The 26,219-nt window shown below is 35.3% G+C and overlaps 1 protein-coding gene and 1 non-coding gene across 2 annotated transcripts in view; both read left to right on the top strand.

The window, feature by feature from the left end:
- Nucleotides 1-26,219, top strand: part of LOC101736589 (matrix metalloproteinase-2) — a 205,457-nt gene that overhangs the window by 168,197 nt on the left and 11,041 nt on the right. Inside the window, exon 5 of the mRNA XM_004932241.5 lies at nt 24,847-24,996. Coding sequence (XP_004932298.1) covers nt 24,847-24,996 — 150 coding nt within the window. The remainder of the gene's footprint in view (nt 1-24,846; nt 24,997-26,219) is intronic.
- Nucleotides 683-778, top strand: Mir307 (microRNA mir-307). Its single transcript, NR_107249.1, has one exon. It is a non-coding gene; the product is annotated as a microRNA mir-307 (primary transcript).

Here is a 26,219-nt window from a genome sequence, read left to right as displayed (position 1 = left end):
CGTTCGATCGTTTACAAGCGAAGCTTACAGCAGTCTATTTCCATCGCCCCGTCAAACAAGCCCGATAACGCTCTTATGGATTTATGCAATGATTCGAGCCTAATTCGCGTAATGTTGTAAGAATTTCGCGAATCGCTTTATATCATCGTCAGAGATTAAGGGTCTAACGGTTTTTTTTTTTTCTTATAGCGTCCCGATCCGACTCCGCTCAAGTCTTTAACAAAAATTTCAACGATATTTGATGTTGTTTATTTTTTTTAATAAAAGAACACTTATTGCGGCATAACTATAATAGTTAGACATATGCTGTCGCGATATTTTTTGTAAATAATAATGTGTACACAAAGTCGTAGTACATTATTTTGTTCTATCATCAATAGTTTTCGCAGCGTACGCGATGTAAAGAATATTTGAGCAAATTTTTTACACCTTGGGTTACATTATTAGAGTTTTAGGAAGGGTTCCTAATTTTTTTCAAATAAGATTATACCCTATGTTACACGGGAATAGTGTATCTTCCAAACAGTGAAAAATTTTTTCAAATCGGTTCAGTAGTTTCGAAGCCTATTCAATACAAACAAACAAACAAACAAATCTTTCCTCTTTATAATATTAGTATAGATACAGCCACTGTATTTAGGGACGTGATAGCAGAGAAGACGGAACGAAGATTAATGAAGATAGCTCGTTCCCGGTTACTCACTCAACCTGGGTGTGATGTGTGCACTCGTTGCTCGGCCCATCACAACCTCCTTGAGTGAGCGATCGTCTATGAGCCAACAACAATGAAGAATCAAGATTAAGAAGATAAACGCGCTATTCGTTTGCATCGTAAAACTCTTGATTTTCTTACGTAGTAAATTCCGGATTACCTTTACGAGTATAATTGGAATACATAAGGTCATTACTTGATTCTGTCTACAGTTCACAAACGATAAACACAATATCTACACCTGATAGAGAGACATGACTTAATTTCGAAAATTATTTACTTAATTCAAGCAAAACATTCTTTTGAGTTCGCGCTATTATTATAATTTTTTTTTTTTTTTTTTTTTTTTTATTGCTTAGATGGATGGACGAGCTCACAGCCCACCTGGTGTTAGGTGGTTACTGGAGCCCATAGACATCTACAGCGTAAGTGCGCCACCCATCTCGAGATATATGTTCTAAGATCTCAGGTATAGTTACAACGGCTACCCCACCCTTCGAACCGAAACGCATTACTGCTTCACGGCGGAAATAGGCGGGGTGGTGGTACCTACCCGCGCGGACTCACAAGACGCGGACACATTTTTTAATATGTTACGAGTGTGGTGTAACCAGAGGTGTAATGTTATATATTTTATCTTAGTTTTGATAGAATAACGACGGGTCGGTACAGGTCGGTAAAAATAGCATCATGGACATACAGAAAACAGGCGCGCATCTATCGTGTGATTTATACATTATTGGGTACCGGTTTGGCGGTTTACGATACCGTGGAAACCCGCAGAACGAGGATCATACGCGGAATGTACCACCTATTTGTCAAACGATACAAAATAGATAAAATATTGAGCGTAACACAAAATTTACGCGCGGGATTGCAAACCATTTCTATTGTATTTAGAGTATAATATATAGAATAATTTACATTAACCATTCATAAAAGCGGTTAAATTGTCTCGTTTCAAAGTAAATAACTTTAGAAATATATAAATGTTAAAAAACTAAATAACACGCCTGTCTCTAGCTAGCTTAACTAAAATCTAGAAAATAATTTCCTATAACTTAAAAAATTGTGATTTAGAAAAAATGTCAATTATTGTCAATGACAGTCAAAAAGTAAACTCATTTTAAAATATCTTAAGAAACGCCCCACGCTCTTTTACGATAAAATATTTTCTCATAATCAATCTAAATTTTTTATTTGCAGAAAATTATTTTTTACTTGTTCTTAAACTATGATTTTTTGGTTTTTTTAACAATGACAATTTCAAAGTAAGTGAGAATTATCTTTTTGATGCATCATATGTCAAAACAGGTTATTAGGTCGATCTATGAATGATTTCGTAATCCAACCGTTTACATCTAATGCATCACCATTACATGAGATTCTCTCTGTCAACATTGAGCATTCAAGTTCTTCTATCCGATTATAGATTTTGTAACTACAGGAGTTTTAACTGGGAATTAGAGTTCGATTTCGGTGATGGAGCCCATGAAACGGCTATACACCTTAGTAGGTGGCACAAGACCCTACCATGTTTTAACCATGAGAACAATCGTATAATTTTAATAGATAATTGCATTATCATCAATCCTTTATATACATATTACGTATATATCAAGCTAATAAAAATGAGCTAATAACACACCATTATATTTACATTAACATAATTTTACGTTTAGTGAAAATAATTCAATAAAGGACAATATTACAAAAACATCATCATCAATGATACATTAGAAATTTACTTTATTATACACCATAAATACATTAAGACCATCAAACAAGGCATGGTTTCAGCAATTACAAATGATTTATCGTGTAACTTCTCTAGATACAATAAACCAACCCTAAATAAAACATTTACAACATTACAAACATTTACAATAAATACCTATCTGCTTTTAATTAATTACATTAAAAATAATGTGCTTGTTTGTGGTCATAATTAGACCTTACGTTTTATATTAATAACGATTTTTCTATTTTACCTAATATTTCTAATTTATTTTCTTTTGTTATATATTGAAGCCGGTGAATTGAAAATTAAACTGTTGACAAACAGAGATGAAAAAGATAGTGAACCGTTCTATCTTTGACTGTTATATGTGTATAGATTTAAACTTCTTAAATTATCATGCGCAGATCACTATCTGAGCGTAACACCTGGATGCATAGACATCACTGTGCACCTGATTAAACAAACACTGTTGTGTGTGTGTGTGTGTGTGTGTGTGTGTGAGTGTGTGTGTGAGTGCGTGTGTGCTAGACGTTATTGTATACCTTGTGCATTTGATTGACTGACACAGTTTAGATTAATTCGATTATACAAATCACAGTACAGTCGCCATTCGAATCTTTAGTACATATACATTATTACACATATGTAAATATTCTAACGTTCAGATTCGACGTGTTTCGTGTATTCTTAAAATACCTAGGAATGATTTTGGACTATGAATTATTTCTTTACGCTATATAAACCAGGGAATAAATTTCTTATCTAGCTATATGATCAAAAAGTATTATCGTAAATAAAATTACTGTGTTAGTCTCAACTATGTCAAGTATTTTATTACGTATTAGCTTAACTAGTCGTAAATCTGAATGTAATGTGTATCATGTTCTAGGTAATTAATATGTCTTATTGAAATTGATCCTTATAACCAATATTTCGTATTATTAAATATTACATGCTTCACGATTATTTGAATTCGAATTTTTCGACATTGTTCTTTGCAATATAGCGTATAGCTATACTATCAAGTAAAAATGATTTCTGAATTGTGTAATAAAATCTTTAGTAGCAAACTGAAATCTTGAATATATATTTTTTGCTCTAGTATTATACAACGAACTGCTTTTTTTATCAATGCATACAGTAGATACCTGTAATTGTGTTAGCATTTAGTGTGAAATCAATGTGTTACCTGTAATGCTCTGTGCTGATGTATAACATGTTGGTATCCAAAAAATATAATTAAAAACTAAAAAATATATAAGAATTATATATATTAGTTTAAAAATAGCCCTTGCCAACAGTATGCAGCAAATTAATTGAGCCCCAAAGTCTATAAGCGATAATAACGCCTTTCATGAACTGAGCCGCACCCTCGTAGTCATTTGTCAACAATGAGAAAAAAAACTCTCAAAATTTAGTTATCAGGCATTTAGCCACCTTAAAGAAAAGTAGTTCTACAAAATATAAAACATAAAATCTAACAAAATGGGATATCAACAGTTTAATAATACCAAATAAAGGGAGACATGCTTAATCAAAGACTTAACGGAATATCAAATTGCTGAAATGAGGATTAATTATTATAGATGCTCTGCAATTTAAAATTCAAATAAATAATGATGCCTAAAGAGCTTCATTTAACTTGTTCAAGATTTTAGTAGATTCTTGATCAGTAATTTCTTATTTAAATTTTCTGTCAACACAGAGGACAAAAAATGATTTCGTAAGTCTACGACGTAGCTTGTGGTATGGGCTTAGTGGAGGCAGCGTTTTGGCACTAGCTACGATCGTGCTAGCCAGCCGCGGGATAAACCAACAAGACATAGGGACCAGACGTTCCAAATTATATTATACTGCTTTACTTTTGTCTCTATATATAATAGTGCCCCTAATTTGTGTCGGCTATTCCTTAGTAGATGAATTCAAGCAATATTATATATGGATTTTAAAGTAGTTGTCAGACAATTTCGAATAAAGTATTTTTTATTTATTTCGATTGCAACTTTAAATTAATGTGGTTTATAAGTAAGTTAAGTATCTTTGGAAACTGTTTTTTTTTTTCACTACAAAGACTATTTAAAATTTATTAACTTTCGTAAATACCTACATATTGGAATGGTAAAACTTTCACCACGATCAGTTATAAATTTAAGATGCATTAAAATTATTTTAATTGAGACCAATTTTCTATTTTGAAAGACGGGATAGTCGTTATAAATCAAAATTAAGACTTCGACCTCGTGCCTTAAAGTTAATGGAGACGTTCGTTTTGCGATTTCTATGGGTTACGGTATCCGTTTAACAGCTAGTCGATCCTGAGCTTGTTCACTCATAATATGATAATACATAGATGTAGGGTTGGTAAGAACGGAACGTATGAAAATCGTGTGGAACGGAGCGTTAAGTGTGAGTGAGAGAAAATGGAAAGAAAGAGAGAAGAGAATGACAGACAGAATGAAGGACAGAGACTCAAGATAGAGAAAAGGAAGATGGCGAAGACGGTTGAAAAATGAGCAAGACATAATAAAAGTGTTAATTTTTAAATTATTATTATAAAAGAAGATTTCGGAACAGTGGAAGTTTTATTTTATGTGCTGCGATCCCTATTCTACATATATAAAAGTTCATTATACAAAACTTGCTATTTTTTATCAAACTCGAAATAAGTTTAATAAATGTCCTTAAATTTAAATTTAAAATCTATTTCTTAAATCTAAATGTTATAATTCTAATAACCAAAAAGTAATTAAGGCCTACACATCGTTTGGGCCAGTGGATATAAGGTAATTTGGCAACACCAACCAGTCCATGGCAACTCCAATTTCACACTGACACCCGGCAACGCTGTAACTGAAATTGCTTTTATTATGCGTTACACAGACCGTGGCTGCAAATATTACACGCGACATAAACGATCGACGCTTTAATGGAGTTTATTAAGAGCAACGTTTGATACACAACACTCAATGGTTATTGTAGTAATAATATATTTTTATTTGTTGAATGTAAATCATACGAAGCAGACTACCTATGTTTATATTGATTTGTTGTCGTTATTGATGGGCTACCCTTTTGTTAAGTGGTTAACAAAGTCCATGCACACAATAAAACAAATGTCAAAACCCGTATTGAGATACAAGGTGGAAATTTCAATTGCAATACGACTGTGCGCTCTTCAAACTGATACGTATGGACTGTGTTGCGGCCAGAATATAAAACAACACTGTTTTTAAATGGACACAACGTGAGCGCTGTTAAAAAAAAAACCCATTGAAAACAGCGACACCAGCTACTGTTAATTAAAGGGCGTAGCTTAAACCGTTTTTACGACGAAGCTGTTCAGCTATCGGATCTGTTTGCATTCAACTGTAGCTAGTTCGTTAACAATCGAACTTTGTGTGGCGACACTACGGCTCTGTTATTCATTAATTAATCACCTTGCAATTGAGATATCCTCTGCAGCAAATTTTCTAATTGTTAAACTTTTGAGACGCCCTTTACTCATTTCATTTTACTTTAGATATTGCTGACGAATGGCAGGATGACGACGGAATAGCACCATATTATGAGATCACTCCTTTGATGTTGTAAAGATAGCTAAGGAATCTATCAAAGAATTGATAGTATTATTATTCAATAGGGTATAATCAGTGTATATTTCAAACTCGCACTTACTACAGGTAGGACGCATTATATACCGACACAGGTAGATTACCACCATCTTGAATATATCCAATTAAAGTATATTGTCTATTCGAGCGTGAGCGAATAATAGATATTTAATTTCAGTTGTAATTAAATTAATGCTTTAGCTCTGCTCAGACACAACCATAGTTGAATGTTTAAAGTAATAAAATATCTTCAATTTATTTTTCCAACTACAAAATGAATTTAAAGTATATAGTGTAAGAAGCAAGTATATAAAAGAGGCAAGGGTCGAATCGTAGTAAGAAAATTGAACTATCTTGTGCCCTAACGTCTGCATACGGTTGTTTACAGTCTGTCTGTCGATCTCAATACAATTTATTTGAAAGGTGTCGCCGCAATCCACTCAACGATCACCGATACACTTAGCTTGGAATAAACCGGATACAAATCACTCCGAGGAAATAACCCGTCTGACCCATTTACCGACTGGACACGTCTTAACAACGTATTTTAGTGTTCCGTGTCGATCATCCTGACAATGTCATAGAATTGTGTCGGAATGCTTGATTTGTATTTTGGATTTTCTACTAGCTCTATATGTGTTGAGATATATGTATACACAGCTTCTTCAGCAAATGTATTATATCTTTTTTTTTATTCTTTGATGGGTGGACAAGCTCACAGCCCACCTGGTGTTAAGTGGTTACTGGAGCCCATAGACATTCACAACGTAAATGCGCCACCCACCTTGAGATATAAGTTCTAAGATCTAAAGTATAGTTACAACGGCTGCCCCACCCTTCAAACCGAAACGCATTACTGCTTCGCGGCAGAAATAGGCAGAGTGGTGGTACCCACCCGCGCGGACTCACAAGAGGTCCTACCACCAGTAAAAAGACAAAGAAAAAAAAACAAACAAACAAACAAAAAACAATTACGGATAGGTGAAGATTACTTAGCTACCCTATGAAGTTGGCCGATAATTTGAATTCCCATAGCAAAGCCTCTAGGCATTTTCCGCACAAATCATTTTAAAATAATGCTATTAATGAAACCAATTCATTCGAAATTCTGTTCCGCACAATAATACGATCAAAAACCTATTAGAGAGCACGTAAATTAGATCTTCCTTAAAATGTAGTGTCCTGCCATAAACGCGCACACACACACGTACGTACGATGCAGTTTCAATCTCGTTAGTTCAGCACGTACAGGACCGTCGTCGACTGAAATAGAAAACGGCTGGTGATTAATTGCCAATTACTCCAACTGCCGAGTAATTCCCGCGCCCACTTGTCGCCACTTTACGATCGCGTATTATTTTTCCATCGTTAGGTAGATAAATCGATCGTATACCATGTTGTTACTAGATATCGGAGAAGCAATTCAATGTTCTTGGTAGCTTGAATAGCGCCGCTCTATAAATTTAAATCTAAAATGCTTCAAACGAGGCTTGTGGAGAGTATTAAGCGGTAGGCAGCGGCTTGGCTCTGCCCCTGGCATTGCTGAAGTCCATGGGCAACGGTAACCACTCACCATCAGGTGGGCCGTATGCTCGTCTGCCTACAAGGGCAATAAAAAAAAAAAAAAAGTAATAATTGTATTGTTCAAAATACGTTTTCCAAAATAAAATGGTTTTTTTTTTTAATCGAAATTGTTTACGAAAAATTAAAAGTGCTTTACAATGCAAATGTTTTATGTCATTTTTACTAATAAAACATTTGCCAATTTTGAAAACAAAAATATGCAACGTGCAGACTTTAATCTTAAAAGAGGAGTTGTAGAGCCCCAATGCAAATAGTATTTCGCTATGATATAATCTAATATTAAGCGAGGTGTAATTGAATATTTTTCCAATTTGTCGCGCGTAATAGGGCAAGATTGAGTGGAGGGTCCCTAGGGTGTGGCGTCGTACCAACCACGACCTTATAATAGCACTAAGTACGCTCACATTTTATAACAAATAAGAATAGTTTACAAAAATGCAAACTTCACAATCAAATCTGTTTAATACCTTGTTATTCATTATTAAAATTTTATTTTCAAAATGTAACATTATTGAATTGTTTGGTTCGTTAAATGATTATTTTAAATAATAATAGCCGCATTTCTAAAGTTCTTAGACTATCACCATTTTATATAATAATAGATGATTACAAAACGAACTCAATCACACATAACCAATGCGTGTCACGCACCGTTCAGTAGACGACAAAAAGCTTCTCATTTTTCACCACCCATCTCCTTCCACATACGCCTATAATCCTCGTAATACTCAATCATTATTTACCTTATTTGAGGGTTAACTTTTACGTTTAAAATTTAAAAGGAATCATTCGAAAGATATAATGACATGATTTTTTCTTGTACAAATTATTTTTAAATATACATAACTATACTGAGATCCTAGAACTTATATATCAAGATGGGTGGCGCATTTACGTTGTAGATGTCTATGGGCTCCAGTAACCACTTAACACCAGATTGGCTGTGAGCTCGTCCACCTATCTAGGCAATAAAAAAAACGTGTGGCACTCGGGAACTGCCGCGGTAAAGCTATTGCATAGCATTTTTTATCAACTTATGCAATTATAATTAGACAATGACAATTTAATATTAAAACAATAATAAAACAAGACCACGCTATATTAAACATTAATAAAAGCAAAACCTTAACTGTCCCCTTTACACTTATAAGCTAAACCACGCGAGAGAGAGATGGGCAGACTTTTCATGATGCGCATGCAGTGTGACGTCACGCAACGTGTAAATGTGTTGAACGCGAGCTACATGGTAGGCGAAGTGAGGGGTGTAAGGTTTTTTTCGTTACGGAATTTCATGATTCGGTCGCCGCGCTCAAGGACCGCGATAAAATCTATGCAATAGCTTAAAAATAAATAAAAAGAAACATATATTATGTATTATGTATATGATATATTAGGGATGATGTATTGAGAAACTAATAACGTAAATGATCCGACTATATAAGTAATATTGTATGTCGAGGAATACAATGGTACTGTGGGCGATGATGCCGGCGTCTGCCTTCACGTCGACTCATTCCAGCGGCGATCGCCACTGGCATACTAATATTCCCTACGACCGAATCCATGTAATTCCAGCTGGTATTCCGCAGACGATTGTGTTTCAACCAGCATCTTGAATATGTTACAGATTGTTTGAGGCAAACAGTCTAGTTATGCGGGATTTCACCTCTGTATTGCGATTGTCCATGTTCTAGGCATTTCGCAACGTGTTTTGTAAATTTTTAAGTTAGATAGTTGATAATTTAAAATCACATAAATTAGTATCTGACTGGTTATACTATTATGAAATGAGATTATAATCTATTATATATTAATATGTGAAGCAAAAACTTTGTATCCCTTTTTACGAAAATTGCGGGGACGGAGGAGTATGAAATTTTCCACACTTATGGAGAAGAAGTGCACAATGCTAATATTTTTTTTAAATAATGCGTAATATTAAATCAATAAAGAAAACATTACACACACTACCATGTATTTGACACACACACATATACTCTTTGTTTATTGTCAAACTTTTGTTATTGCTTAAAGTCTGTAGTCAAATTGAGAATAGGATATTGTTGTTTATCTTTAATATTACGAGTATTTGTCTATAGTATAGTCTTGGTGAAATCTGTAACAATAGGACCATAATAATGTTGAAACTTATAATTTCAATTCATTATAGTCGAATTTCGACTACTGCGGGACCACTAGTATTAAATAAATTGACGTTAAACTAGTTTACTATTAAAAAAAATATCTTTTTGAGATCGAACCTAATTGAAATTTTACACTATCTAAAATCTGCAATTGCGGCATTTTATTCGTTAAAAAAGAATCGCCCAATAAAAATGGCAATGAAGTGTAATATCATTTTGATTTTGATTTTTACACGATTCTGTACTCATAACTCGCGTACACTCGGGGCCAAACCAACTAGGCTTATCGCATGACATAAATTGGCAACACGTCGTTAAGGAAAGTGGAGACTCACTGGGGCGCGTTAGTTTTATCAGACGACTCTCGGCAACTGATGCTTTAAGTTATTGCATCTCTCTTACAACATTTAAGAGAACTTTTTAAATTCTGAGCTGCTTTCTAAGCGTCAAATGGAATGTCATCCTTCTTCTTTTCCTCCACCTTATCCCACTAGGTGGGGTCGGCACAGCTAATTTTTCTCTTCCATTCTCTTCTATCAGCCGTCATCTCAACACTCACTCCTCTCTCTCTCATATCGTCATTCACACACTCCATCCATGTCTTCTTCGGTCGACCTCTTCCCCCTCTACCTTGCACTACCATTTCCATAAATCTCCTCAATCAATCTCACAAATGGAATGTCATCCATCATTATCAAAATGCGCAAACGATTCGAATTGATCCAATGAATACCTAATATGTAAATTTGGCAGTGTGAACTCGTTCTCTTTCGTATCAAGTAATAAAAACTGCACCGCCTTGAGCGTCAGTGTAATTAGAGGCCAATCGTTAAACGAAAGGGTTGTGGCCGGTTCCATCTGATAATGAGCGTGACTGGCGCCGCTCCAGCCGCCGCTCATTTTAGGCTGTCTCACCGCCGCTATCGTTACGACTTTTACACTTTTACGAGTTGTTTAGCTTACAAAGCCTGCTTTGTATGAGCGTGCGCTGTGCCAAATGTTAGCTAGATGCCCACCGCCCGCGTTTTTTGGAACGAAGTGCCTTATGGGACGATGCGGAGGGGTACCCTAACCGGGAAAAAACGTCCGTAACGTAAGATTATTATTAGTAATTCACACAGTTTACGACTTAACTTTGTAATAACGTACAAAAAATAACATATTTTTTATCATTCATTGACCACGGTCTCAGAGCGTTCGTTTGCGCAATACACTAACTCCTATGCAAACAACCGTGAATGAAGTGTACCACAATAAGTTCGCACGTTACCGAATGACCGTGGGTTGTTGCGAAACCTCCAGTTTTATTTTCTTTATACCTCGAATAGAACTTAAAATTAATATTTTTTATAATAAGGAACTTCGTTCCTATCCGGTGTCCCACGACACCACACATCAATTTTTCTAAATATCACAACAGCTACTTACTAACTCGACGAAACTTCCAAACGTTTTGGCAATACGCAAAGTCGAGGTCTCTCATCTCATACTCATACACAGAGATATTACGTTAAACGATGAATAAGCTAGTAACTATATACTTAAACAATAGACAGAAGTTTTTTGTACGATTTTTAAAATACATTTTAGAAACAAAAGAATAATTCCCGATGGCTAAAACGAACAGCGTTGGTATCCATTCACAATAACAGCAGAAGCTTCATTCCCAACGATATCACTTTTATTCAGTGGCTCTTAATTAACATTTTCTTTTCTTTCCTTTCCAGGTGAGTGAGGTAGCGAACCCGGCTAGGCTTTGAGGAGCGCGCGCGGCTCTCGCTTCGAGACAAAAAAGAATATTACACCGCTTTCAATCAGAACACACACAGTAGAAAAATGTGATCTGCACTTTGTAAATGCAAATGAGAGGGATGTTCGGGTTAAACGTAGGACTAAATCCAAATTCTGTCTAATTTGTTTAATTACTAAAACAATCCAATTCAACATAATTAGCTTTTATTTTAGTTAAGAGAGAAAGAGAGAAATAGAGAGAGAGAGAGAGAGAGAGGAAGAGAGAATACACTTTATTGCACACTAAAACACAATTTAAATAAAAAAAACAGTCAAAAACAGATACATTTGTACAATAGGCGATCTTATCGCTAAAAGCGATCTCTTCCAGACAACCGTTTAATGTACAGAAATTCTGGAAAATATAAAAATATAGCAGATATATTGCGGTGTACTATAGACAATACATCATTATAGAAAATATATACACACAAACAGATGTATACCGTTTATATATAATATAAAATATATATATATATATATAACTAATTGATTTCATTAGTTTAATATTGGTTTTAGTATTTTCTCCGGTTTTCTTAAGTCGTAGACTAACTAAATGAAACTACTTTTATGGTCTAGTCTCCCGTTTTTTATTGTCAATATTTTATTGTATTTTCGCGTTTCGAATACCATGCAGTTTTCGTAATCACGGATGACTAACGTGCTTATCGACATTTGAACATTGTACTAACTACCGTCTATTTTTGTATAAAATCATTTCTAGGCTTTAAATTTTAAAGAGGTTAAACCGTACAAGTGGTTTTAATTATGCTTAACATCCTTCGTCCCATATAATACAACGCTACGCTTGGTTCTTCGCTTCAGAATTAGGTAGGACGGTAAAATTTACACATAGTGGTCTCAAAATGTCTCCTATCACCCGTAATTACGTCATTTTATTCTGACGTTAATAATAATCATTAGGCAAGTCTTTTTATTTTATCTGGCACCTGTCCCTATGTTTGAACACGGCGTAGTCGTTTCCATAATGCGAATACACGGAACGTTTTTACCGAGAAAGAACTGAAAGTAATATCATTCCATGACGTCATCTGCCCATCAGTAAAAAAAAAAAAAAAAGATTAGCAACGCCTATAAGACGATTACATTTTCACAACTCTTTTATATTATAATATAATAATATATATTTACAGATATTTAAAACGTTTACTACTAAATAACCAAAGGTAGTAAGTATGGTAGCAGAGCAAAATCTCTACACACATCAGCGAATACAAAAACTAATTGAATATGCAATTTCGAAAAGGGCACATCTCTAAAAATGTAAAATGTTCAGGAAATGAAAAAAAACTGATTATTTTCTAAAGCGGTGTAAAATTTAAGATATTAAGTTTTGAGATATATTTTAGTGTTAATTAGCAATTAAAAATTACTGGAATTATTATAAAATGGGTGTAGGTAAGCCTTAAAAAGACATGTATATGAAAAAAACGTATTTGACAAAATATGCGACATGTGCCCTTTTCGAAATTGCACATTCAATTAGTTTTACAAAACCGCAAAAACTCGTCTTTTGATATAATTGTAAAACATGATGAAGATGAAGTATGCCAACGAACAAATGCGCAGGTTATGCAACAAAGCCACTCCATCTGAGCGAACTTCGACCTTCGACCCTCACGCGGAGCTTTTGAACCCGGTGTACTCTGTACACTCACCTCAAGGTCGATGACTTTCTACTGAAATTTTAAATTTATTCACTTCCACAATTAAGATACCGCGTTACTGTAAAATAATTTAAGAAACGACGAACGAATTTAAGAGTTTATCTTTATGCAGTATCATCGACCTATAAACAGTAAATGTATCATCATCAGAAATCTTTTTCATTTCAATTTTGAAGACTACCTTCCTCACACACATTTTTTTTTATTGCATAGACGAGCTCACAGCTCACCTGGTGTTAAGTGGTTACCGGAGCCCATAGACATCTACATTATTATTAATTTCGTTTTCAACCACACTGGTTTTGACTAGTGGTAGGAGCTCTCGTGAGTCTTCACAGGTGGGTACTACCACGCTGTCTATTTCTGCCGTGAAGCAGTAATGCATTTCGGTTTGAAGTGTGGGGTAGTCGTTGTAACTAACTATACTGAACTCGTACCTCGACGTGAGTGGTGGCGTCTACGTCGTAGATGTCTATGGGCTTCGGTAACTATAACACCAAGTGGGCTATGAGCTCGTCCATCCATATATGCAAGAAAAAAAAACACTAAGCTTATTTGAACTACTATGTTAAGAATTACAATACTCGACTTCATTCCGATCTCGTCAGTCAGTAATTAATCCATTGCATTAAACATATTTTAGCAAACACAAAAAGAGTCCGCGTTTCGAAAGGAAGCTCAAAATTGTAACTCTTTTTTTATACGGCACGAATTTACTCTTTCATATTTTAGCAGTATTGTTCACGACTTTTGTAGCATCAGGGTATATGGCTGTAAGAACGAGTGCTAGTGGGGCCATCCACCCTACTAGGGGCGGTACACTACAGGGCTTTGCACTCTTTACGTTCAGCTCTATCTGTTCGCTCTATTTGAAATAATATCTACACTTTTACGTAACTCCCAACTTGCACGAAACTGTTTCACTGCTTTCATAATATAATCTTGTATTATTCTTGTTAGTTGAATAACCGACGCTTAAATTTGGATGAATCAACCTTAGGGCTATTATCTCGTAGTAATGGTTTACAGTTTGAATTTCGAAGTAACCAAATTGCGGTAAAATTATTTGTTTTCGTGAAACTTTGTTACTACAACAAAATACCGAAGACCTTTATCATTCTAAGACGGTGGTAAGCTGCATATAATCACTTTGTTATTACAACTTATTATTATAAATACTTATTTATGGTTATGGGTTTAGATAAAGAGAAGATTTTTCACTATAGCTCGGTAGACCGACGGTCAAGACGTTGTTGTTGAGCATGTGCAATCTTAAAAATTCTATCAGCGAGATTTAGTTTTTTTGGTGAATTTCTTCTATTCTATTACAAATGCCGCTATTTATTTATGTATCACTTCCAAATTTAAAAAAATGCGGAAAATAATTAAGCTGATAAGGTTTCCAGAAACACAAAACCTTTAAAAACATTCAACCAAATGAATTTCACACATCAGTTTCACATTCAAACCAAAACGCCTAGCTAGTAGTATAAACGATACCTTCAACTTATCTCTGTGTCTTCAAGCTGTTTAACTAACACCATTAAAGTGTACTCTAACAACTTTATGCCACATTTGAATAGTTGTAACCGCTCCAGATGATTTTACATTCAAATATATTCGCTTCGTGAAAAATATCGCAATAATAAAAGAGTCGTTGTTCCTCTTAACAGCTCCAGCGGAGATATACATATTAATGGTCTTCATATTTCTTAAACTATTTTCTGTTTATTTTGTTTTAAATCGTAACACAATGATGATTTGATTGTATCATTAAAAAATCATTGAACTAATAAAAATATTTTTTTAGATGTAGCTTTATCTTGAAATTACTTTTCAATCTAATTTTATATGAAAATTGAAGCTCACGAAATGTCATGAATCTTTCACAGTATTTAATTAACAATAAAAAAAAAAAATCAAAGATGAAATAATTTTAGAATTTCAAGTCGAACACCGCGAACAGTATAGAAAGATTCTAATTACGATTTAATATAAAACAAAACCACATTATTAAGATATTAAGAACGCAGAGGTTATTAATAAGACACCACACAAGGCAGCAAACAGCCTGCTTCGAATCCGGAAGTTATAAATTTGCCTAAAGTTGTTTGAGTTACGTATTCCCACGATGTTTGTCCGGACGTGCGGGTCCATTTAGTCTCTAAACCAACCGCTAACTTCTGTGCAAGCACCGATAACTAACAAAGATTTTATCATAAAACTATCAGTACTCTATACTTACACTTACATATATTGAGAACTTTTGTTTTCTAAGCATTACGCTTGACTAATCACAGTATCGATTCTGCTTTTTATCGATTAAGTTTTTAAGCTATTGCATAGCTTCTATCGCGGGCCTTGAGCGCGGCGACTGAATCAAGAAATTCCGTAACGAAAATAACCTGACACCCCCACTACGCCTACTATGTAGCTCGCGTTCAACACATTCACACGTTGCGCTGGTGTAGTGTTTGTAAATAAGCGCGCGGCGTGACGTCGCACTGCATGAGCATCCTGAAAAGTCTGCCCATCTCTCTCACGCGGTCTAGCTTATGAGTATGAAGGGGACAGTTAATGATTTGCTTTTGTTAATGTTTATAAATATAGCGTGGTCTTATTTATATTATTGTTTTAATATTAAATTATTATTATCTAATTGTAATTGCATAAGTTGATAAAAAATGCTTTGCAATAGCTTTACCGCGGCAGTCCCCGAGTGCCACATGTCTTTTTTTTATTATTATTATACGTTCGACAGATAAGAAAAATTGAAATAAAACGTTTGTATAGATTATTAAAGTAACGATAACCTAAAAATATTATATAATATATTATATGTGTGTATGTGTGGTACGAGTTCATCGAACTACTTTTATATTCGGCCCTACTGAGTCTACTGGCGAATGACACGCCGAATCAAATATGTATTAGCTTCCGAGCAACTCGCGAAGCCCAGAATCCACATTAATACCTTGGATTACGTTTTACCTTCTTTCATAGCGACGTAATAAAATTCAGCTTAAAAATACCTATTACACACAGCAACTGTGGGTCGCCGCTTTTTCATAAATAGGTACCTTTCAGAATATGAAAAGCAGAACTCGATTATTTTCCGCCTTTCCGACAAATTCTTAAGAAGTTCGAACGATTTACAAGAAGGATGACAAAATTAAAAGCGATGAAACGAACACTCGGAAGAAACGAAAGTAATCTCATTTAACATTAACGAGAACAGTTGACGCGGGGCGGGACCCGTACCGGCTCATTTTAAATGTATCAAGAGTTCATTCGTACCTACTAGTTGCACCGTCGACTCCTTCAAACAGCCTGACAAACAATCCGAACTGCGTTAATCACTTATTTACGTCCGGGGTCCACTGACGCCAGCCCAGAATATTTGTAATAAACGCTGAGGATTCTTGGGAATTCTAATGAACCGGGGGAATTTCGATTCTAATGAAGCACGCGAATCGGAACGTTACACTAGAAATGAATTCACTGGTGAACGCTTTTTTGAATCGAATAGTTTGGCGAGTATTGTTGCGGTGTATCGGGAATGAGGTAGTGATTCCGACGGAACAGTTCCGTCGGATAAATTGTAATCCCTCCCGGGACGTGCAGGCATGCATCTAATCAATTCGTCATTTCCGCAATCGAATCACGCGATACAACACTAGGAGTACTATGAATATATAATTTCATTACGTCGTTACAAAACCAGGCTTATATACATTTGTGTTTAGTTTATAATTATTATTTTTGAAAGAAAATATGGCGCACAAAGAAAACAATACACGAGTCGTACTTGTATAACGTCGTCCTAATAAGTTCTTATCAAGAGGTTTTTTATCATATCCTCCATCTCCATCATCTCATCCATCCATATATTTATCATAAAATGGAGAAGAGCAGAGAAGAGCAGAAAAGGCACAACATGCACACGTACAGACACGTTCGCTTTACAACTAGCCTCCAGAAGCATATTTTCTTTCTTAAGCGGGTACGCTCAAGGCAAACGCTTTTACAAGTCACGAGGTTCAAAGGGCTCTTTAAAATAATGCGAAATACTTCTTGTGCGAGTGCGCACTGTTTTTCTAAGCTTGAAATGTCATAAAAGAGTTGGGCGCCATGTTTATTTTATCCTTCGGTCTATCGGATATGTAAACTTGTAATTTTATCTACATTAGCTGCGGCTATATTAGGTTTTGTCACAAAACTTATAATCGCATAGAAATTTGAAACCAGTTACTCTTCTTAACAATCTTTGTTGTGGATACCGAAAACCTAGACAAGAACGAGTAAAATGTACCTTAATAACAAATATACCCTAATTACAAACAAATATACTTATCTGTATATCGCAATGATGACTAAACGAACTGGCCCGTCAGGTGGTATATGATTACCGGAACCCATTGGCGGGAATGCCGTCACACACTACATAACAGCTTACATCTTTCAAGCCGGAAAAATGATTGTTCCGGAGCAAAAATACACAGGATGGGCATACCTATAGTGCTGACTTAGACTACGATCTACTGCTCCGACTTCTATTAAATTCAGACTCCGCGGTGCAATAGACAAGGTCACTACTAGGCTAACGAAGCGTTCAATACAATACGTAATCATCATTTGTGACAAAAACATTCTAAAGAACACTAATTTGTACGTCAGATTGTCGCAATCACTATCTCGTATTCGAAAAAGTAAGTGTCACCGAAACGCATCTTCGACGTGAAGGTGTAGTAAATGCACGTTTAACGTCGACAGCGACGCCTTCTAATCTCCCGGCGGAGTTGAAAGCCTCAGGGAGAATATTCATGAGGCTCGTAACGCCGCATCCGGCGGTTATCGCCCGGAACGAAGCCTCTTGTCGCACCGAGACGAGACTCGTATCGAAAAAGATAGTGAAAATTACGAAACTCACCGCACCTATGTTCGTTCACCTCTTTAAGGCATCGCAAATATTCATCTTGGTGCTAATACGCAAAGAAACAGATATTCTAGCGTTTTCGAACAAAATAAAATCAAATCATTAAACATGAGGTGTTTCCCGAGCGCTATGACTTGTCCTTCTTCAAACGGAGCTTGTGCATAGTACTCAACGGTAGGCAGCGGCTTGGCTCTGCCCCTGGCATTGCTGAAGTCCATGGGTGACGGTAACCACTCATCATCACGTGGGCCATATGCTCGTCTGCCTACAAGGGCAATAAAAAAAAATCGATCAATAACTCTAATGAGTGTACTCATGTAACACAATTAAAATTAATCGATGGGTGAGGTGTACGGCTCATCACAATCTGAAGATTACGAATTCTTTATATGTAAATTTCGTGAAACGATAATTTCTCACGCATGGCTTAGCGTACGAAAATGTTCATGAAAATGAAAATAATTTAATTCGTTAATGTTGAAGTAAGTATACAATAGAATATAATTCAGATCTCGACCTCATGTCTTAAGGTGTAGCTACTTTAAATTGGAGCGAGCTCCTTAAATTCTTTAATGCGAGATTGACAGGTCTAGAAAAATAAAAAGAAAAAATATTGAAATGGGAACTGGCCAGTAAAATTTTACAATAATAGATTACTTTAAAAACTCATATATTTAAAGGCTCTATAAATCTTAGAAGAAAGCAAGGCATCACTCTTGCCGCTAAGCTACACTATTACTAAGTGCATTCTAGTGTTACTCGACAACACATTGAAAATTCACTGAGATTAAATTTAAACTTGGAAACTTTCGTGTTACGCTTAATAAGACATCTAACTTTGTAAGACGCTAAATGTAATCAAATAAGTTTGTTAATGAAAATAAATTAGAATGTACATGATATTCCATAAAATTTATAAATATCAAAAACTCTTATAAAAAACCTCTGCATTTTTAATGTTCATTGATGACTGTTATAATATAAAAGTGAAATGGTTTTTCCAAACTTTGAAATGTTTATTCTTTGTTTCAATACAATTACATAATTTTAAATATAACTAAGAAAACTGTCAATGGAACTACAATTAATTCGTAAAATAACAATAGTTAAAATATATCACAAGCGCCACAGCTAAATTAATTTCATAAGTGCACCGAGACGATCCCATTACATATTATTGCACAAGCTGTCTCAAGTTTTCAATTATTATATCTTCTACACTTCAAGCGAGTCGTATAAAACTTCTGAGCATGTGCCTTTTGTCGAATATTAGTTTCGCAATCACTTTACTTATCTCGTGAAACTGAAATTCTTTTAGAATTTATTTAAACTAGTTCACACAGTTCCCAAAGCCGCGTGTTTCTTTTCTTTATTTTAAATCGTATCTAAATTTCATTGGTCTTTTGAAATTGCAAAAGTCCAAAAGTTTTTATTCGTGTCGGTCTTAATTCGAGTTGAGAATTTCAGACAGTCCGCCGATTCGTATGTAGTTTCACTCACTCAGAACCATTTTTGTTTTTTCATTTAAATTTGCGTGCAATACCGCTGCGAATAGAATTGCAAAAATTTCCAATGACAATTATCGGTGCGATCGTCTCACTGAAAAATCATATCAATTATGAACTGACGCGGAAAATGCCCGCCCGCGGTCTGCAGTATCATGATATTACTGTCATAACTACATTACTCTCGAATTAATTCGGCCGCCGGCGTACCGCAATGCTACCGAACACGCTAATTTCTCTTAAATGGTATGTTCGGCGACTACATCATATTTGAACGAAGCTTAAATATAACGCAAATTAATCTGAGATCTATTACAACGTAAAACTTATCATCCATTTATATACATACACACAGAGTGTCCCGGAAAACCCTCATATGAAGCCAGTAAAAAAAAACATTGAACACACCGCAGCACTCGAGTTTCGGCCATATCATTGAAAAATTAAAAGCTAATGAATTTTCTCATTACAACCTAGCACAAAACGTTTATGAGCATTGGCATTGTGTGTCTCCAATGTGTCTCCGTAAATGAGATGTATGTTAGCATAGTCCTTTGCAGAATAAATAGTAATGGTAGAGTAATTACGAATACTTATTAATAGTTTACCGAAGTATAGTGCACACAGATTTTCACAACAAAAAAAACAAAGAGGGGTACCACCGATAGGGGTACAGCGAAAACATTGCAGGCAATGAAAAAATGTAAATGATTGTATGATTGAAAGATGTAAAAGACTGAAACTGAACTGAACTGAAACATTACTGGTGGTAGGACCTCTTGTGAGTCCGCGCGGGTAGGTACCACCACCCCGCCTATTTCTGCCGTGAAGCAGTAATGCATTTCGGTTTGAAGGGTGGGGCAGCCATTGTAACTATACTGAGACCTAAGAACTTATATCTCAAGGTGGGTGGCGGATTTACGTTGTAGATGTCTATGGGCTCCAGTAACTACTAACAACCAGGTGGGCTGTGAGCTCGTCCACCCATGTAAGCAATAAAAAAAACCAGAAAAGCAGAATGGATTCCTATGCAGAAATGCCCGGACATACTATAGATAGATAAAGCGTCCATTTACAGTACTTACCTTGCAGAGTGAAGACAGCAGACATAAAATCTTTCGTTTCGTTTTTTTTGCCTACCTACTGCCAGCAGCCTCAAGGGGTTATTCTAGCTACACTGAAAGTGTTGGCGAGCTCACGGGGCTAAGCCTGAGAAACTTTGCTAAGATCTGCTTCGTTTATGCACAGTGAAACGTTCGCAGAGACGCTAAAGCGTTGTATAGAAATCCGCTCAAATCCCCGAGGAGCATCAATGCTTTCTCGACAATAGTACACGTGAAAGCCGATCGTCAGCCGACGGCGGAGTCAAAGGAGCTATTATTATCCAAGTACCCGATAAAGGTCAATTAGGATTCGACGGCAAGCCTGTTAATGTCGCGTTAGCCATCTGTTCTCTATTCAATACCATTTCTTGCTGGAAATTCTATAAACGTCAAGAGAAAAGCTTAGGAAACTTTGATTTGGTTCCGTTAAAACTATTTTTGACTGTGAATATTTGTGATTTAAAAAAGAATTTCAGTAATCGAAAAATTGGTGAATGCATTTCTCAAGCAAAGATCGTTTTAAATCCATTATACATAAAGAAATGGCAGTGAAGGTAAAGCCGCTTTTCAAGCCCCCAGTGAACCTGATGCCACGTCACTTATCTTAGCTTACGACTTCGAAAAATTCTCGACGCAAAGGGAATGCATTTGAAAAGAATGCATTGTTGAAAAGAAGGACAATTAAATGTGTTAACAAAAGATTTCACTCGAACGTTTTCCTATTACTTCCGTTTAATACGCGTATAAAAATTATCATTGACTTTATATCGATTGCATTTTAATTTATTTCATAATAATAATGCAAATAAAGGTTTATTTATGAACATTTATAAAATTCATTTATGCACGGATTGTATTCTACAATTTATTCTGAAAAGTGCGTTTAGGAATTTAATAATTATGATGAATTAATGAATTCTAATATGAAAACGAAACAACCATATATAAAATCTACATTTAACTGAATAGACGGTAAATCAGTAGGACTTATGGTAAATTTATTGTAACATCACTGCAAACAGTTAATTTTGACTCCTGTGAAACACAGCACGAACGAATAATTTTAATGACTCGCTAACAGATTATTTCAGAAAATTAAATTTTAGCTCTTCGGACACAGACCATAAATTTCGTGCTTACAAATCTGTTTGTTATGACATCGTAACGTGATTATGTCCGTTTCCTTCGTAAGACGTCGCCATGTTCTACGATACCGCATGTTTTATTATTTCACGCTATAAACGCAATTCCCTCTTCGCCCTCGCTAAATTATACAAATACATTTTAATGTGAACATTGAACGCATCGTTCCCGTTTATTACCAATAAACGAAACACAATGAACAATATTTATAGAGAAGATATTCGTAAAATCATGCGGGTGTCAATCTCTATGTGATAAAAGATAAATAATACACGCTCTAACTAAACATCAGTATTTGTACTAAATTCGACAAGACTGAATCCCAAGTGAGTGTAATTTATTTATCAATTCAATGGAAAGCAAAATTTATAACTATCAGAGATGACGTAGCTAGGTAACTAAGCGTCCTTATTGAATATTAGCAGGTGTGACCAGATTCTATAGGACTCTGTGGATGACACGTGCTCACGTGGCCTCACATAGCCGGCCGCCGTCACGTGTACCGATCACGCATTCAATAAATACCCTTGAGTCGTACTTGTAGGCTTCTGTTTGTTCACAACTTCTTCAGAACTGCGGATAGGCAACGTGCCCCGGAATCCAGCAAAAGCACTACAATAAAATTGTTACAATGACTCCTCACGTGTTCTGAAATCAAATTATGGTTCGTAGCGAGAACTTTATTTCTTAAAAAGTTATTTTTCCGGCTTCAATCACAGTAACTTTTGAATGCGAAGACTGTGTAACGCTAAGTCCGACGAAACCTCTGAATGTAAATTAATTGTTTACAAAAATAAATTCCGCTTGGTTGTTTACGTAGTCGTTGTTGCCAACAAGTTCAAACAATATTTTGTTCTATTATTTTAACATTCACAATGTGCTTTTATTCAAACCACTTTTTTATGTAATAAAAAAACATGACTAATTACCTACACGAAAATACTAAGAACTGCAGTAGATTTCTCAACAATTGAAAATAAAGCGAATCCGTGTATTTTTACGATAGCCTCGTGCAATTTAGCCACATGAATTAATTCTGACAGAATTATCTTCGAAAATGGAGAGAAGAAAATGTTTCCTAGCATCCGATGCCATAGTACATGTACCTACTAGTTAATATCGAGATTAACAAATTCGCTTAACAATGCGTTGTTACACAATATTTCGTAACATTTCCCGGGAGTCTTCTAATAATTTCATTAAAATAATTGTTAATAACGTCGACCGCGCTCGCTTTTGGCGTTGGCCAGTTTTAATTATCGGCGAAAACGATATTTTATCTGACCAAACATGCTGTGCAATGAACAAGCGCAACCACAATAACGCACACAGCTATTTCAATGTTACAAAATAAAGTTTTGAAATATATAGTTAGTTGATGCTTAGTATACGATAGTATAGATTACTGGTGGTAGGACCTCTTGTGAGTCCGCACGGGTAGGTACCACCATCCAGCCTGGTTCTGCCGTGAAGCAGTAATGCGTTTCGGTCTGAAGGGCGGGGTAGCCATTGTAACTACACTGAAACCTTAGAACTCATATCTCAAGATAGGCGGCGGCATTTAGGTTATAGATGTCTATGGGCTCCGGTAACCACATAACACCAGGCGGGCTCGTCCAACCATCTATGCAACAAACAAACAAAAATAGACTTTGCGAGTCGTGTTCATAATTAAAACTATTTTTATGGTTTAATCCGCAGTTATTATTTTCGTTTTATTATTTCGACATTTCGAACACTGTACAGTTCTCGTGGTTCATCATCATTCTTTCCTATTACCCTCTGCTGGGGTGTAGGGCTCGAATCAAATTTTTCCATTTATATCGGTCTTGGGCAGTCTGTTCTAGCTCCTCCCACGTCATGCCCAAGACCCCTAGCTCCTGCTCCACCGAGCGACGCCAAGTCGTGGTTACGAAAGACTAAAGTCTTCTTCGTCTACATTTGAATATTTCACTAACTACCATCTAATTTCATATAAAAATATTGAAATTTGTGTTTTTTTACGCACAAAAAGATTTTTTTTATTTTTTTTTATTGCTTTGATGGGTGGACGAGCTCACAGCCCACCTGGTGTTAAGTGGTTACTGGAGCCCATAGATATCTACGACGTAAATGCGCCACCCACCTTTCTATTATTAGTATTAGTATTATTAGTATTCTATTTCTTATTAGTATTCTCAAGTATATTATGTTGTATGTATTTTATTTGACTCGTGTTTAAATTGTTACCTTAAAAGGATCCCAGATGTTGGATAAGCGCCAATCGTCTGTGCTAAATTGATGGTATTTTCTTAATTTCAATGGTTTCTCGTTCGGCCATGTGATTCACAAACAACTTTACGCCTAGCTCAATGCGTATCTGTAATTTACTAACCTCCGATATAAACTAGAACATTAGAATCATAAATGGCTCTCAAAACGAATGATCACAATTGCTGAGCGATGTACTCTATTAGCTAATCATATTATGCTTCTTACAATGAAATATGTCAATGACGCCTCGCGGATGGATCTGGACTGCCCAATAATGCAACACTGGACACGTGTGCATGTTGAGCATTCTGGATCCAAACCAGCCTTTAGGTTATGGTAGTTTTGATGTTAATTTAGTTTTTGTTTTATTATTATTTGATTTTTTGTTTTTTATTATTATTATTGCTTTTGTTTTACCCGAGATTGTAGTTATTATTTTTATTTAATTCTGGTATACTATATGGAATGTTAATGAATGTAATATGGATGCAAGATATGAAGTAAATGAAATAAAAAACATTAAAAAAAAATTAAAATCTCTAATACTACATTGAGTTCAACGTTCGATCATCATTATTCTACTCGCTCGGTGAATCTAAAAAAAAAGCTAATCCTTATTTATTTTTTGTCTACAGTTTGTCATCGACGCGTCGTCCTTCTCTACTGGACCCGTACGAGACACGCAGCGTGTTGGCACGCGCCCTCGACGTTTGGGAACAAGCCTCCCGACTTACTTTCACAGAAGTAAATTCGGAAGAGGCCGATATCCTTGTCTCGTTCGCCAAGTAGGTGCATTGAAATATTTATTTGTTCTTTCAATATTATAAATGAGAAAAAACGTATGTTTGTTACGCAATCATACAAAAATGGCTGAACGGATTTGGATTAAATTTTGGTTAAGACATAATCAAACTGTTTATCGCATAATCACTATTTAACACATTAGAAGGCATGATCCAGGCAACTCTGAGTATATCTGCTAAAGCAATTGTTCACTGAAGCGTGACTACGTACTATCAAATCGAATCGTAGCATATGGACACAAGCAACTGAAAAATGTAATATTAATCATTCTTTCTGAATTACAAATTGAAACCCTACGAAACATCAAGATCCGACTAAAACATTCACAATTTTAAATTTATCATTCTACAATTTGAACAACACTAAAATAATGCGACTGTTGAATAAAAATGACTTTCGGTATGTTGATTTGAAAAGGTTTTTACTTTAAGGATTTTTTTTTAGAAAAAGTACAGCACATAATAATCTATGTACTAGGTATAGACATTTTGTAATCTTCCAAATCAACTACTGCAATATCAAACGGCAAGTTTCTATAAAATTCCAAGCTTCCCGCTTGATTTATTGTGCTGATAATAAATAATAATCAAGTGAGGATTTAGAGAAACGTCGTATCCATTTTAAGGGGATTTGTGAGGTTCTCGTGCAAGGCATCAGAATAGGGTCGGCCAGTAAAACTTGTCTGCGAATAAAATGTGAAATAAAAATTTATAATTCTACTCAACACTGAATATTGTGGTTAAAAAAACCCAGTAAATACATGTTTTTAATCAAAACAATACAATCGGTAGTTACCACAAAAACAACATTTAAGAGAGCAAATAACCAAACTGTTGTTTATTTATTTATTTATCACAAACATTTAACATTGAAAATAACTTAAACTATTTAATTAATGGCCTGATGGATGTGACAATAATGGCGTACATAACATTGGCAATTCATCGGCTCGAAGATGGAATACAATAATAATAAAATAAAAAAAGAATACCTAATGAAAACATACTTTGAAATTCAAATTTAACAAGTAATACAGTAATAATTGTTTGTGTTAATTTTATATTCAAGCGAAATACTCAATGACCCTACTATTTACACAGGCAGAGTTTAAATATATCATCATCATCATCATCACCATTATCAATCCTCCATTGCTGGACGTAGGTCTCTCCCAACCAACACCACTGAGCCCGATCTTCGGCTC

Source organism: Bombyx mori, chromosome 8 (assembly GCF_030269925.1).
Source record: "Bombyx mori chromosome 8, ASM3026992v2".
Lineage (NCBI taxonomy): Eukaryota > Metazoa > Arthropoda > Insecta > Lepidoptera > Bombycidae > Bombyx > Bombyx mori.
Note: the sequence above shows the minus strand (reverse complement) of the source record. Positions and strands in the feature narration are given on the sequence as shown.